Source organism: Rhamphochromis sp. 'chilingali', assembly GCF_963969265.1.
Source record: "Rhamphochromis sp. 'chilingali' genome assembly, chromosome: 5".
Classification (NCBI taxonomy): domain Eukaryota; kingdom Metazoa; phylum Chordata; class Actinopteri; order Cichliformes; family Cichlidae; genus Rhamphochromis; species Rhamphochromis sp. 'chilingali'.
Genome location: NC_137932.1, coordinates 4,388,704 through 4,404,662, shown reverse-complemented (window position 1 = coordinate 4,404,662; position 15,959 = coordinate 4,388,704). Strand labels below are relative to the sequence as shown.

General features: G+C 39.0%; 1 protein-coding gene across 1 annotated transcript; it reads left to right on the top strand.

Annotated features, from left to right (window-relative positions):
• The first annotated feature begins 1,492 nt into the window (after nucleotides 1-1,492).
• fermt1 (FERM domain containing kindlin 1) lies at nucleotides 1,493-13,804 on the top strand. Its single transcript, XM_080883338.1, has 16 exons — nucleotides 1,493-1,613; nucleotides 3,075-3,234; nucleotides 3,868-3,965; nucleotides 6,345-6,480; nucleotides 6,620-6,757; nucleotides 7,331-7,514; nucleotides 7,618-7,720; nucleotides 7,790-7,897; nucleotides 9,633-9,764; nucleotides 9,899-9,948; nucleotides 10,340-10,464; nucleotides 12,135-12,241; nucleotides 12,451-12,675; nucleotides 12,768-12,892; nucleotides 12,986-13,127; nucleotides 13,230-13,804. Exons 2-16 carry the CDS (start codon nucleotides 3,084-3,086, stop codon nucleotides 13,401-13,403), a joined length of 1,998 nt encoding a protein of 665 aa, XP_080739464.1. The 5' UTR covers nucleotides 1,493-1,613; nucleotides 3,075-3,083; the 3' UTR covers nucleotides 13,404-13,804.
• Nucleotides 13,805-15,959: the final 2,155 nt, after the last annotated feature.

The window sequence follows — 15,959 nt, the reverse complement described above, 5'->3', positions numbered from 1 at the left end:
CAGACATATTTCACTTTTAAAATGAAAATACATGCTTCTTTGTATAAAATGCTGACTTTTATATGTGTTAAAGCAATATTACCCTACATATTAGTTAAGCCACAGCTGCCCTAAATTAAAAGTATTGGTAATTACCAAAATTATTTTTTATGTTTCTGTAATGGTTAATTTACATGTATGTACACCTGTAACATCTTTTTTAAATTCTTTTTTTTACTATTGTTAAACCAATTATTGTTGTTATCCATGAATTTTTAAAAATTTCTGTTTAGAAAAAAACAGCAGAAAAAGGCAAATTATTGATTTTTGATTAAAACGCCAAGTTACAGTTATTTACTTGCATTTGTGAACAGAAAGAATTCATTTTATTTCTAGTACTTCATTTATTTTGGTCTCCTCAAAGAAGTTCCAATGTGCCGGCTGAAATTTGGGTATAAAAACATGAATTCAATCCAGTGAATTCCATGATTTCTAGTTTTAAATATGTTTTTGACAGATTTCTAAAATATATTTTTTCTTGTTTTCATGAGAGGTAGTCTAATAGACAAATAAACAAAAACAAACAAATATACACAGTATGCGTTTTTAAATAAATATATAAAATGCTCTTCACCTTTTTTGTGTTATTTTGCAAAGCTCTGTTCTGTCATTTGGTCGTATATTACATGAGTAATAATATTTGAGTAAAAATGACTTTTTATTTACATCAGAAAATAATATCTAATTATCACTGGAACAATGGCCAGGTCTCTTGGAAAAATAGAAAGAATATTTTTGCCTTGAATATACAATCTAAAATACCCAACATCTAAACAAATCTGAAAGTGCATAGGCCATTATTTTGAAGATTTCTTCAGTTTGAGACACAGTGGGTTAGCATGATGTATTTTTAGTGATACAATTTCCCGCATCTACTATCACAATTGCATCCAAAATGGGCAACTGTAACAATCTGACGTTTTTGTACGATAGTCTTCCTGGTCCTTATTAGTAAAAAGATATTAACAGTACCATGGTGAAAATTTTTGTTTCTCAGAAAGATGATTAGCATTTCAAGTAGTCTGTAAATTATGAAGGTACATTTTAAAACAACAACAAACAAACCTCTCTTAGTATAATGTCAAACCAAATTAAATTTAATAACCTCGTGTTGCAGTGTTGGTTCTACTGACATCTCTATTTGAGCCAACTAAGAGCTGCCGTTTTCTTGTTATTTCCACAATAACAAAGTGGTAACAAAGTGACAGTATTAGCTGAGCGGCTGAGTATGTTCACTGAAATATTTTTGTTAGCATTGATAAACTTGCTAGCTTTAGCTGGTCTGTACCTTTTAACCACTGAGACGGACAGTATGGTAGTTTATTCATTTTATTTCTCATATTTTGCTGAAAACAGTTAAACAGCCGTCCGTATACTGAGGCTGAGAACAAACTCACCTCTGTGGGATATTATGCTACGTGCACCTCGGCCACTTCCTCCTACGTTCCCACCTCCGTTCTCTACCTGTGTGAACTGGGCGTGTTTTACTCCCAAAGGAGCCTCATTCTCGGGGTCAGTCCACTTCCCACGAAAATATCCAGGAATTGCTCACTGGCAGGAAACTTTAATTTAAGGTAAGAATGGGTTTCTTATTCTCGGTTGGGAAATTTGTATATACTTGATAGGGGGAGAGGTTACCGTTATTTTACTACGGAATTTGATCTCTGACGAAGAAAAAAAAAAATCATAACACATGATTGCGATGACCCTGTTGGGATTTATCCGTAGGCCTATATAGGGCTCAGCGATAAATGCACCCCAAGACTCTTCTGGGAATCATGAATTCTTGGAAAGTTTCTGTTTATGAAAGTTTCTAAAGAAAGTTTGCTATCATTTTTCATAATTTTTGAATGATTTAAGGATTGTTTCGGAGCTTAGTGACTATTTACAGTGAATAAGGAATCGCTGAGGCCTTTTTTTACGTGGTGTGGGTGTCCTGTATGAGGAGTTCCAATATGAGATCTCATTGAATTGTATATTTTGCATGAATATATTTGCTTTTCTCTTATTAGAGCTTCTGCATTAAAACAAATTTGCTGTCTCCATCAGTTTTTTTGCAGCTAGTGTAATACTATGCCAGTGAATTCATCATACTCCGACACATCTCAACAAGCTTTCCCTCAGCAGGCATGCAAGCTCCAACTTTTTACTGCACCCTACAGCAGCGCATAGTGCAGGAAGGGAGCAGAACAAAGAAAGCAGAGTGTGTGTATATAAAAAAATCCACCATCACAACAACACAGTATCAAAAAGTCACTGATATACAGTGTTGCGGTGAATAGTTCAGATTAGTTTGTGTCAGAGTTTTCATGTCTTTATTTCCCACATTTCAGAGCTCAGATGTGATATAAATGTAGGCTGGTGCAGTGTGTGGAGATTGTTGTTTTGTATGATCTCTCCTGCACCAGATTCGTGTCCCTGCTCGTAACACATTCCACAGCTGTGCTGCTCCTCCTCCTCCCCCTTTCCTTTCTTATCTGCCTTGTGTCTTTCATCCATCACTCTACCTTATTAACATCAACCAATCAATCCCCCAGATGTGTGCTGTTATACTAGGTTGTGTCGCGTTAGTTAGCGCATGCTGCGTGCTCTGCAGTCTGATCTGTTTTCTTCCGCCCGTCGGTGTGTTCGCTGGTGTCTTATTTATAAATGGTATTGAGTGAGGGGAGTAGATCGGGGGCTGCAGTATCATTGCAGAGACACTGCAGCAGAAGCAGAGTTCGAATCTACTCCATACGCGGCCACTCAGAGACAGAAACAGTAAGGGATGTGTGGTGGTGAAATCTTTGCCAAGTAAATCAGGATGTTGAGAAACACTCAATCCTCTGACTCAATCCCAGACATTTCCTTAATATCCGAACAAACGGGATCAGCAAAATAATCCACATATTTTAGAGTAATTCCCCTCACTAAGTGCTTAATTAGAGATAGTAGTTTCCTTCTAAGATCCCCTGTGCTGCCCCTGTGGTCGCGTTCACTAAACCTGTGAGCACCCCCACCTTTTTTTTTTAATAATCTCTTCATTGTCTTTTTAGAACAGGACCATGGCTACACCTGCAAAATATGGAGAAACATCGTGGCAGCTATCTGTGCAGGTGGATCAAAAGGAAGGTGACGAGTCCATGAAATTTAAGATGAGGGTGATGGGAGACTTGCACATCGGTGGCCTCATGCTTAAGCTGGTGGAGAAAATCAGTAAGTGTGCTTAGCATGGATGTGTTTCTGCATAGTGGCTGGAAGGAATTTTAAAAGTGTGTAACTACAAAGGCTAACAAACAACCTCAACCTACATGTGGTGCTACAGCAGCTCTGTTAGCCAAGGCACACCCTTGTTTGAGCTGCATTCTTCTACACTACAGTGCCATTGTGTTGTCACAGTGCGCCAACTTGTGTAGCCCCAGGGGCCAAAGTTCAGCCAGTCTCTGATCTGATATCAATTTACGCTCCTCTATAAACACAGAGGAGCTAATGTGGCTAACTTAAAGGCAACTTTATGGAGGTGATTCAAAGAGCATGGGACATAATAAATGACTAAGCGGCTTGTCATCAACAGATGGATTTCAGCCCAGCACCATAAGATGATGTCAGGTAGACTCATTAAACCACACCACCTACACAACCGTGGGAGCGGAAAATATTTGTGACGCTAGCAGATGTAGTTGTTGGTGAAGTATGTTACCTATGGAGCCAGAACCTCCCCCTGAAGGCTCTTTAAACCCGACATGTAAATTAGTGCAATAACTTTATGTGTGAACTACCCCTTAAACCTGACATGTGTTAATAATATGCAGGTGATAAAATGTCTTACTTAATACGTCTGCCTTGCAGAGGCTCCTCAGGATTGGTCGGACCATGCTTTGTGGTGGGAACAGAGGAAATGCTGGCTGCTCAAGACCCACTGGACCTTGGACAAGTATGGGATCCAGGTAAGATGAATTCTTACACCCAAAGGAATGTGGAATATCCCTTAAAATATCCAATGGGAAGGTGTTCTCCAGTCAAATCTGGCTAAATAAATTACGTGTGTTCTTGCAGCTCTTAAAGGTGTAGAGAGGTTTTATATAACACGTTGGAAGCTATTAAATAAAATTATATCCTCCCACTTAGAGAAACTCTTATTGACCTATTCACTGTAGCCAAAACCATATAGGTACATAATAATGTTTGATATCTTATCCAGTCAAGTAATGTTTAAGCCCAAGTACAAACCCTGATTCCAGTAATGGTGTAAAAAATGTGGACAAAAACACCAAAGTATAAATTAGACAAAAACGCTTTAATATTTATTTTAAATCTCGATTAGTTCTACTGCAATGGCAGACATTTTTTACTACATGCACACCAACATGATATTGATAATACTGGGTTTCCAACACAAAGTAAATATACAGGATATACACTGGCTTGACACCTGAAGTGTCATGGCTACTGGACAGACTCACGCGCAGACAGTTCTTTCTTTGAGAACAAAAGGGGATTATTTATTTATTTTATTTATAATATATATATACACGTACTCCTCTTCAGCCGTACTCGCTCCGAAACTCCACACACGCTGCCACACCCGGGCAGGTCCCGTGATTTGGTCGAGAAGAGGGATATCTACACAGAGAATTCAATGTTAGTTCCACAGCAAAATACACACAAGGGATTAGTTTGATAATGCCGAGAGCACGAACTCAGGAGGTTCAACGTTCCAGCGGCGAGCTGTTCTGTGCCACTGCCTTAAATAGCAGCTGGGGAAATCAGCCAGATCAGCAGCAGGTGGACACAATCACACAGGTGGTGGGCCAAGAGCGAGAGCCCGTAACGAGCTCCACCCAGGCAGAAAGGAGGAGGAGAGACAGAAAACAAAAACAAAAAACAACAACACATGTAGCCAGCGTGAGCCAGCCAGAGAGACACGGGGACCGTGACATGAATTCAATTCAATTCAATTTTATTTATATAGCGCCAGATCACAACAAAAGTCGCCTCAAGGCGCTTCATAGATACAGAGAAAAACCCAACAATCATATGACCCCCTATGAGCAGCACTTTGGAGACAGTGGGAAGGAAAAACTCCCTTTTAACAGGAAAAAACCTCCAGCAGAACCAGGCTCAGGGAGGGGCGGGGCCATCTGCTGCGACCGGTTGGGGTGAGAGAAGGAAGATGGGATAAAAGACATGCTGTGGAAGAGAGACAGAGGTTAATAACAGATATGATTCAATGCAGAGAGGTCTATTAACTCATAGTGAGTGAGAAAGGTGACTGGAAAGGAAAAACTCAATGCATCATGGGAATCCCCCAGCAGCCTACGTCTATTGCAGCATAACTAAGGGAGGATTCAGGGTCACCTGGTCCAGCCCTAACTATATGCTTTAGCAAAAAGGAAAGTTTGAAGCCTAATCTTGAAAGTAGAGATAGTGTCTGTCTCCCGAATCCAAACTGGAAGCTGGTTCCACAGAAGAGGGGCCTGAAAACTGAAGGCTCTCCCTCCCATTCTACTTTTAAATACTCTAGGAACAACAAGTAGGCCTGCAGAGCGAGAGTGAAGTGCTCTAATAGGGTGATATGGTACTACAAGGTCATTAGGATAAGATGGGGCCTGATTATTTAAGACCTTGTATGTGAGGAGCAGGATTTTGAATTCAATTCTGGATTTAACAGGAAGCCAATGAAGGGAAGCCAAAACAGGAGAAATCTGCTCTCTCTTTCTAGTCCCTGTCAGTACTCTTGCTGCAGCATTTTGGATTAGCTGAAGGCTTTTCAGCGAGTTCTTTGGACATCCTGATAATAATGAATTACAGTAGTCCAGCCTGGAAGTAATAAATGCATGAACTAGTTTTTCAGCGTCACTCTGAGACAGGATATTTCTCATTTTAGAGATGTTGCTCAAATGGAAGAAAGCAGTCTTACATATTTGTTTAATATGTGCATTAAAGGACATGTCCTGGTCAAAAATGACTCCAAGGTTCCTCACAGCGTTACTGGAGGCCAAGGTAATGCCATCCAGAGTAAGAATCTGGTTAGATACCATATTTCTAAGATTTTCAGGGCCGAGTACAATAACCTCAGTTTGATCTGAATTAAGAAGCAGAAAGTTAGCGGCCATCCAGGTCTTTATGTCTTTAAGTCATTCCTGCAGTTTAACTAATTGTTGTGTGTTATCTGGCTTCATGGACAGATAGAGCTGGGTGTCATCTGCATAGCAGTGAAAATTTATGCTATGTCTTCTAATGATGCTGCCTAAGGGAAGCATGTATAGTGTAAACAGAAGTGTAAACATGAAGCTAATATAAATACAATTCATTTTGCTACACAGGCCGATGCTGAGCTGCGCTACACACCCCAGCATAAACCCCTGCTACTGCAGCTTCCCAATATGAAAACCATCCAAATGACCGTCAGCTTCTCCAATGTGGTCTTCAAGACGGTGACAGACATCTGCAGAATACTCAGTAAGCGTCTGTTTCTTCTGATTGCTCTCTCCTGCATTATTATAGCTCTAATTTTGAATGCCTCATTCACTGTTCTAAGTTCAAGGTTCAAGTTCCTTCCCATATTCTTCCTGTCTGCTCCTGCTTTGCACCATTTCAGACATTAGAAGACCAGAAGAACTGTCACTGCTGAAGCCTCCGGATGATGCCTCCAAAAAGAAGAAGAAGAAAGATAAGGACTCAGAGCAGGAGGAGATTTGGGACATAGATTTACTCAGTGGCGGACCAAGTGGAACAGGTACTCTGAAAGAAAAAGATGTGCAATAGGAATAGATGGTCTTTCATGTGCCTTGAAAGACTCTGTAAGCCTATCTAAGGGAATTGGTGCTGTTTACAACGATATGTGCATTTGATTCATTACTTTCTGTGTGCTGCATTTTGCATGAAGTTCATTTAACCTAAAGAAAAATGGTATATAAACATACATATTTTCAAGGTATATGAATGGAGCATCCCCACTGTAGTTTTAAGTTTTGCATGGTATGTAGTGCATCTGTGATCTGACAGGGCACATTTCTCAACAGTGAGATCTGACAGAATTGTTCAGTATGCTGCCGTGTTCTCCAGGAACACCCACTCTCGCACTCTTCCTCTGAGTCCAAGTTCATACTCTGCACCATCCTAAAAATCGCTCCGCCTTCAGTCTGTAGCTCAGTTTATTTTGTTTTTCTCTCACCTTTTTTTCGAAGTTATATTCTAACTTTGGCTTCTTGGAATTTGGATTTTAAATGCAGTACCTTTATATTTAGTATAAATATGAAGATATGTTGAATCTTAGCTAATCATTAGCCCTTTATTTCCCTCAAACTAGGCCCCATGTATAGTAAGACCATGAAAGCAACCTATGACCCTGAGAATGGGATGCCAATGTCTGCCACCAGCGTTTGGTTTGGAGAAAATCCTCTTGCAGAATCTCAGACAAACTTGCCACCTGCCGAGCTGGCCAAGATGTATCAGCCGTTGTCACTGGTGGACAAAGCAGTCAACAATGCAGGGTAGAAACCGACCGGATTTCCTATCTCAAGCTGATTATTATACATTGAGAGATATTTCTTTCCCTAGATAAACATTTGATTTTGTTGTTGTTATAATAAACAGGTGGTTGGACTCATCCCGTTCACTTATGGAGCAAGACATTCAAGACTATGACAAGCTACTACTGCGCTTCAAGTACAATGTCTTCTTTGACATCAATCCTAAGGTAAGAGATCCAAGGTGAACACAAAAAAAGGAAAATGTTGACCTAAAACCGCATGTTTCTGTGTTTTAGTATGATGGCGTCAGGATAACCCAGCTATATGAGCAGGCCCGCTGGTCTATCCTGTTGGAAGAGATAGACTGCACTGAAGAGGAAATGCTGATGTTTGCATCTTTACAGGTGAGAAAAACTTGCCATTGCAGATAGCAAGCAAATGATTTTTTACAGTTGAAGTTGTTTAAATGTTGTGCAATCATTATTGTTTGCTTGCATATACTACGTGTGGAAGATTATTAAATGTAACCCTTGTTACCCTTCGCAAGAGGATGGTTTGGTTGATGAGTGTCAGGGTTAATGAGAAAACTGTTGTGTGGCCCAATAAAATAACTTTAATAACAAGAAGCACTTGGAGAGCACAAACCTCCAACTCAGCTCACTTTCTTTTTAGGGGAATAGTTTTATATTTAGTATATTTACATTTTGTTTCTTTGTTCTTTTTAAATGTACTTTTAGAGCTTTGCAGCCAAACCAAGAGCCACGTGCAGGCTTTTGTTATTTGCTCTGCTGAAATCAATTTTAGTATATTTGACAGTTTTTGGATATAATTATTTTTTATTTATGTGGATTTAGTAGGTGTGTAATATTAATTTCACTGTTTAAATGTTAAGTAATAAATATAATTTTTTACCTCCAAAAAACATTAAAAAAATGTTTGCATGTATTCAGCTTTTTATGTATTTAAATGGTTATAACCCGTTACTATAACAAAGTTATAATAAATAATGAGATATTTAGAATATATGTCATTCATACTCACAGGATCAGTAGGAAACATAGTTTTAAATAGCTCAGTATAGCACTATTATCACACTTTCTGATCAATGTATTGATTTTGAAGGAGAGGACAATAGTTTTAATCATGTCACATTGTGTTCATTTTTATATGGCACTTTCTATATGCTGATAATAAGTTATAAGGCTTTTTGTCAATTTTCAATTAAGAGTTTTAATGGCTTGTTAACATGACCTCACACCACACACATACTAAGTTTTACCAGGATTCATTCAAAATGTTTGTTGTGTTGACAGACAGAATGCTATGCCAACTGTCCCAAAAACACAACTTTCTTGGCAGAAGTAATAATGAACTATATTTCAAATTTCAAGATGCTTCACATAACAAATTACTCCTTATTCATTTGACTGGCTGTTTTTGGATAAATGCTCAGATTTGGATCCTGAGGACTATAAAGCTATAGATTGTATGTCATTATACATTACACTTCTCATAAAACAAGGCATACTAGTGTAAACTTTCCTTTGGTAAAGCTTTGAAATGAAGATCATGGCATGCAATTCTTCAGGGCCACAGTAATGCAGCTTTTTTAGTCTTTGATACAGTTTATGTTTTTCTTAACGCTCATAGTACAGCAGAGTGATGTGGGTGCCTAAATCCATCTGAGGACATGTCAGGACATGAGGAAAATCCCAGTGGAAGAGGAGGAAAGGAGGGGGAGGCAGGGAAACGAGTCATACAATTAAAGACAGAGTAGCAGAAAAGCTAGTACGGTAATAATTAGAATGCCCCAACAGACACAATAGGAGGAAGCTGATTATTACCTGCAACATGATGAGTGTCCTGATTTCATCCCATCTTTGGTGACTTCAGCTATTATTTTGCAACGACTGGGACAGTGATTCAGAAATCACAGATTCAAAAGGAATGCTGCACTCACCTACACATTGGTGCAAAGGCTGGCACGCTGGGCTGTGCTCAAACCTCCCTCTGACTCATGCCAGCCTTGCATAACCTCCTAAGTCATGTCGGAGAACTTCATTACCACTTGTAGTTGTTAAGCCCAGTGCAGAATCTTAGCTTTTTGAGATTCCTAACCAGAAGTCTTTGTCCCAACAGTATCGCATTTGTAAACTGACCGTGTCCACTGAACCTCTGAACAACTCTAATGAACCAGAAATTGACGAAATAGAGGCAGCCCTATCCAACCTGGAGGTGACACTCGAGGCCGGACACACAGACAAAATTCTGGTAAACATATTTTTAAAAACCAAATGTTTTCACCTCTGTTGCAGTAGAATACCTGCTCTGAAGCTGAGGTTGATAGACAAGCCTTAGCTAATTGCATGCATGGGATAATTGACAGTTGTTTGTCTTGCCCCCAGGAAGACATTACAGACGTCCCAGAGCTGGCAAATTCCCTCCGACTGTTTAGGTAAACCCAACTTTAAATATATTACATTTATATTGCACAAAGATGCTAAATAATTATTGAAGTGTAATCATTCATCATCATAGTAATGTGTGTGCATGCTGCCCTTAAATAACCAAATTTAAGGTTTATAAGATCAACATTTGTTAGAGATCAAAGGCGTACTGGATAAACATAAAATATTCTGTTTTAAAATTCATTTTGTGTGTTTTTGTCTCTGATTCATGCTCCTGTTTTATAATGTCCCTGAGGATATCTGATAATTAATGAAAGGCTCTCAGAATTGCTGCTCTGAACGAGCAGCCTCCGTTATTAAAAAATAAGACTTTATGCACATTTTAAAACATTTATGCAGTTTTGCTTAAACAAATGTACTTTTTCAATGCTAAATCAGGCCAAAAAGACTGACGCTGCGCTCATACAAAGAGTACTGGTTTGTATTTAAGGACACCACCATCTCTTACTACAAGAACAAGGAGGCCTCCAGTGGAGAACCAATAGAGCAGTTTCACCTCCGAGGTCAGTAAAAAAGAATTATGTGAAAAAATTATTAATAAGTTTGAATTTAAATGGGCCCTATTATGCTTTTCTTTAGTTCATAACTTTATTTCACATTATCAAACATGGCGATTGTTTCAAATAAAGAGCTCTGCATATATATATAAGGATATATGTATGCAATCCTGTGTACCAAAAGTTCAGGACTCACACAACATACCTCCCTGTAGCTTCTCTCCTCCTGTCATCCCCCCAAAACCTCATCCTAATGGAGACTGTATCTACTCACAAACCACCAAAAGGAATCAGCAACAAATTATTTAAGCATAAAAAGACAAAGAAAGAACTCCACCAAAAAGTAAAAGTGTTAAATGTGGATTATTTACCTTTAGATATCTCTCCTCTAAGTCCCTGTTAGTAGATAATGTAATGATAATAATCAACATGTTGATTTTTTCGGCCTTACAGAAACCTGGTTACAGCAGGATGAATATGGTAGTTTAAATGACAACACCGCCAAGTCATACTAATTGTCAGAATCCTTAAAGCACAGGCCGAGGAGGAGAACTGGCAGCAATCTGCCAATCCGGCTTGTTAATCAACAAAAGAACCAGTCAGTTTTAATTAATTTGAAAGCCTGACTCTTAGCTTTGTAAATCATAATTAGAAAACAAAAAATAACACACACAGAAAAACTGTTTTATTTGTCATAACTACAGTCCTCCTGGCCCTTATACAGTTTCTTTCTAAATTCTTTGAGTTTTTATCTGATTTTGTGCTCTGCTTTCATAAAATAACATAGTGGGGGATTTTAACATTTATGTAGCTGCTGAGAACAACACGATCTACGTGACATCATAAACACTGCATTTAATCTGTTATTAGAATCAATGGCTTCTGTCAAAATGTAGATAAGCCCACCCACCATTTTTATAACACTCTGGACTTTATTCTGGCATGTGGCATACAAAATTAACAGTTAACAGGATTCCCCAAAACCTTCTTTACTCTAGGGGCTTTATCTTACAATACAAAGCACCTTGGGGGGACTGTTTTTTTGTAATTTAGTGCTATATAAATAAATTTGAGATGAAATTTAATTGAAATTGCTGTTGGTAATGATTTCAGTAAGAGCAGGTGTTAGTTTATTATGGTCACAGAGGTACATAGCTAGCACATGGCTGTTCAAATCTTCTGTTTACAAGGAGCAGCCAGTCAGTAGAAGAAAAGGAGGGAATGAGAGGAGCTAAAACCAGTTGTGGATGAACTGAAGAGCTGCAAAGACCCAGTATAAGATGAGAAAGAATTATGTTAAAGTATGAATATGCAAAGCTACATTAATAGAGACAAGCACTAAAAATACATAGCTGGGGAAAAAAAAGGTTAGTCTCCCACTGAGAACCAAATGAGAATGATCATTTCCCCTCAAAGGCTAGAAAAACAGAGAACCAAAGTATTCTGATCATTTCATATATGATGTGAAATTCCATCCATCCATCCATCTTCATCCGCTTTGTCCGGGGCCGGGTCGCGGGGGCAGCAGCCTAAGCTGAAATTGAGATTTAAAATGTAATTCTTTAATATACATTTTTAAGCTGCCACAAAGACAGCAGTTATATTCTGTGACAATATTCTGTTAGAGATCTGTTGTATCCATTCTTATATTACCATCTCCTCTTCTTGATTCCCAGGCTGTGAGGTGGTCCCTGATGTCAATGTAACTGAAAAGAAGTTCGGCATCAAGCTTCTGCTGCCAGTGGCTGATGGAATGAATGAGGTGTACATCCGATGTGACAATGTAAGCCCCACCTTATCATTCATATAAGTAAAGAGAATGTTTTCAAAGCAAAATCTTTACTTTTTGAGATTTTGTGCTTTTTTTTCTGTCAATACCAGTAAGTCTTCTTTATTTTAAAACGAATGCCTTGTGTATATTTGTGTATATAAACATGAGAAATTTGAAGCAAACTTTACACCTTGTTATTCTATTCCTTCCCTTTGGACCAGGAAACCCAGTATGCTAAGTGGAAAGCTGCATGTGTCCTCGCTTCCAAAGGCAAGACAATGGCATACAGCTCTTACAAAACAGAAGTGAAGCACATTCAATCTTTTCTGCAAATGAAGAACCTGGCGCCCCCTCCTGGTCAATCAGCTCCTGACGTCGAAGCGATGGATATGAACGCCGAGTGTTTTGTTTCGCCACGATACGCAAAGAAACACAAGACCAAACAGGTTTGTCTTAGGTTCGTCATATTTTACTTTGCCGACAGCTATCTTTTTTTTTAAGTATTATTATTTAATTTGCCTTTGATTTCTGCATCAAGCTGACCGCACGTATCCTCGAGGCACACCAAAACATAGCACAGCTGTCCCTGGTGGAGGCCAAGATGCGCTTCATCCAAGCATGGCAATCACTCCCAGAGTTTGGTATCAAATACTACATTGTCAGGTACGGTGAAAGGACTGATATAATAGACGTTCAATGTCATTTATGAATGATAATCCAAGAGATTTTCCTTTTGCTTATTTTTCAATCATTCAGATTCAAAGGGAGTAAGAAGGATGAAATTCTTGGGATTTCATATAACCGCATGATTCGTATTGACATGTCCACTGGGCTGCCTGTCACCACATGGAGATTCGCCAACATGAAGCAGTGGAATGTCAACTGGGAGATAAGACAGGTGAGGGATTGTTTTTTTTTCTTCCTTCATTCAGGACATTTCTGGTGTATTATCTACAGACAGCATTACTTTAAATCCTGAATCTCTTGTATGTAATTACAGGTGGCCATAGAATTTGATCAACATGTGTCAATAGCCTTCTCCTGTGTGAGCTGTGACTGCAAGGTAGTCCACGAGTTCATCGGTGGTTACATCTTCCTCTCCACGCGATCTAAAGACCAGAATGAAACACAGAATGAAGAACTGTTCCATAAACTTACCGGAGGCCAAGAATGAGCAAAGATGTATTAGTCTATGCTTTTTTTTAAAGAGCATTGATCACTTATTTACATTTATGTTACAGTGTGAAAATAGAGCACTCATCAGCTAGCTGCAGTGGTCCATAAACACTGACCACATCAGTGACAGAAGAAATGTGATACCAAATCACATGAGATAAAGTGATATATTTTTACCCAGAGAAGAATGCTATGATCATTTTTCATCATATATCTTGTTTTAATCAGTTACGCCAATGTTCCCCGCACTAGGAAAATAACGCTGTTGATGTAAATATGTCAAGACTATGTCAAAAGTCTGGATGAACTGATGTTTTCAAGAAGTACACATTTGTTTCCAGCTGCACAAATGTACTCATTTCAAAAAGTAAAAAGTAATTAAAGGATTTTTTTATTTTATTTTGCAACTTGTTTCACTTTTTTTTTTTTTTTTTTTTTTGGCTTACAGTTTTTATAATTGGTCCTTTTTTTCTGAGAGTTTAATGAACTCTGTTGGACTGATACTTATATATATATCATAGTCCCTTGCTGATTAGTCTGATCCTTTAAAGCACTACAAGTCTCATTAATCCAAATCGCTTGCACATTTTTGATTGCATGTTTCAGTCGCTCCCAGTAGGGCTCGCTACAGCGAATTATCCGCCTCCATCCCTCCCTTTCTTGCATTTCTTGCATCCTTTCTCTAAAACAAGGGTGGGCAATTCCAGTGTCCTGCAGGTTTTAGATCTCACCTTGGGTCAACACACCTGAATCACGTGATTGGTAAATGGCCTGTATTTGTATAGCGCTTTACTAGTCCATAAAGACCCCAAAGCGCTTTACACATCCAGTCATCCACCCATTCACACACACATTCACACACTGGTGATGGCAGCTACATTGTAGCCACAGCCACCTTGGGGCGCACTGGCATAGGTGAGGCTGCCGGACACTGGCGCCACCGGGCCCTCTGACCACCACCAGTAGGCAACGGGTAAAGTGTCTTGCCCAAGGACACAACGACCGAGACCGGCAACCTTCCGATTACAAGGCGAACACCAAACTCTTGAGCCAAGATCGCCCCACATTAGTGATTAGTTCATTACCAGGCCTCTGGATAACTTCAGGACATGTTGAGGAGCTAATTTAACCATTTAAATCAGCCGTGTTGGTTCAAGGACACATCTAAAACCTGCAGGGACACTGGCCCTCGAGACCTGGAGTTGCCCACCCCTGCTCTAAAACCAACTCTCTGCTTGTCCTCCTTAACTACGTCCATCATATCAGAAAGTCTTAGTCCCTACATTCAAAATCCCTACTCTCAGCTCCACAATCCTTCTTTCTCGCCACCTCCGAACATGCCTTCCCCTTCTTCTCCTCCTCGTCCGTCTGCAGCCAACAGTAGTACTAGCACAATGCTGGTCAACAATCACCCCAAATCTTCTCTTGCCTTCAAGCCAGGCCTTTACAGCCACTTCAATATGTTAACCTCAAAACATTTTGCCACAGTTTTAGAAGTACGTTTGGGATTATGTTTATTGGGAAAACCCATTTTTGATTTTTTTTTTTTTTTTTAAAATCCTGTAGCCAAAACATATCACTGACTTGATGCTGCGTCCACTCTGCTTTACGGTTAAGGTAGTGTCTGTTTGTTTTAAATAAACACCTGAAGGAAGCATCTTAAGCCTTGCAGAGGAATAGATTTGCACAGATCTGGAAAAATCTTTCTACAAGTTTCTACATGCTATTATTAGAACAACAATCAAGTCCTCCACTAATGTGAACAACCACATGGTTGCGTTGGACTGGAAACTGAAATGGGCCTTTAAGTTTGTGGGACGGGGGATTCATGACTTCAGTAAATGTCAAATGTCAGCATATTATTAAAGCAAAAAAATTACAATAGTTTTCAGTGTATTTCAGTGATATTTGATTTCTCCCGACTTTATACTGTAATGCTCTAAGCTGATAGTATACAAAAACAGACAGATATTTTGCCAGATTTAACTGGAATTGGCAACAGCTTTATGCAGCATATGTCATTCTGTGTAAACTCAATGTGCTTAACACAAAAGACAAAAATACCTATGTAGTTTTACAACGCATTAAGGCAGTGACAGCAAAATATAACATTTTTTTTAAAAAGATGTTGAGTCTATTTTTAGTCACAGATGTAACTGATCTCCGGTTAGCAGGCAGCTTATTCCAAAAACAGCACCACCGTGATTGTCACAGATAATAAAAAGCATAGATATGACGAGAAGAAGACCTTATTTGCTATAAGTATCATAAAATTCGTCCATGTTGCACATAATGTTCTCTAAAGATTAACACGTTATATATACACAGAATATAATTTTGCATTATTGTGTTCCAATGCTTCTTTAAGTCCCGCTATGAAGCCGTTTTCTCGGGAAAGATCACCTTTTCCCCTCCCCGTACCCATGATATCGATTATTCTGAACTCTAAAGTTAAACTTAGCGCACTTCTATTCACTCTATACCCTCCTATTGGCTAGCGAGCTCGTCGATGTCTAACCAGCCAATCACAGGCAAGTAAGTCGAAGCATGGCAC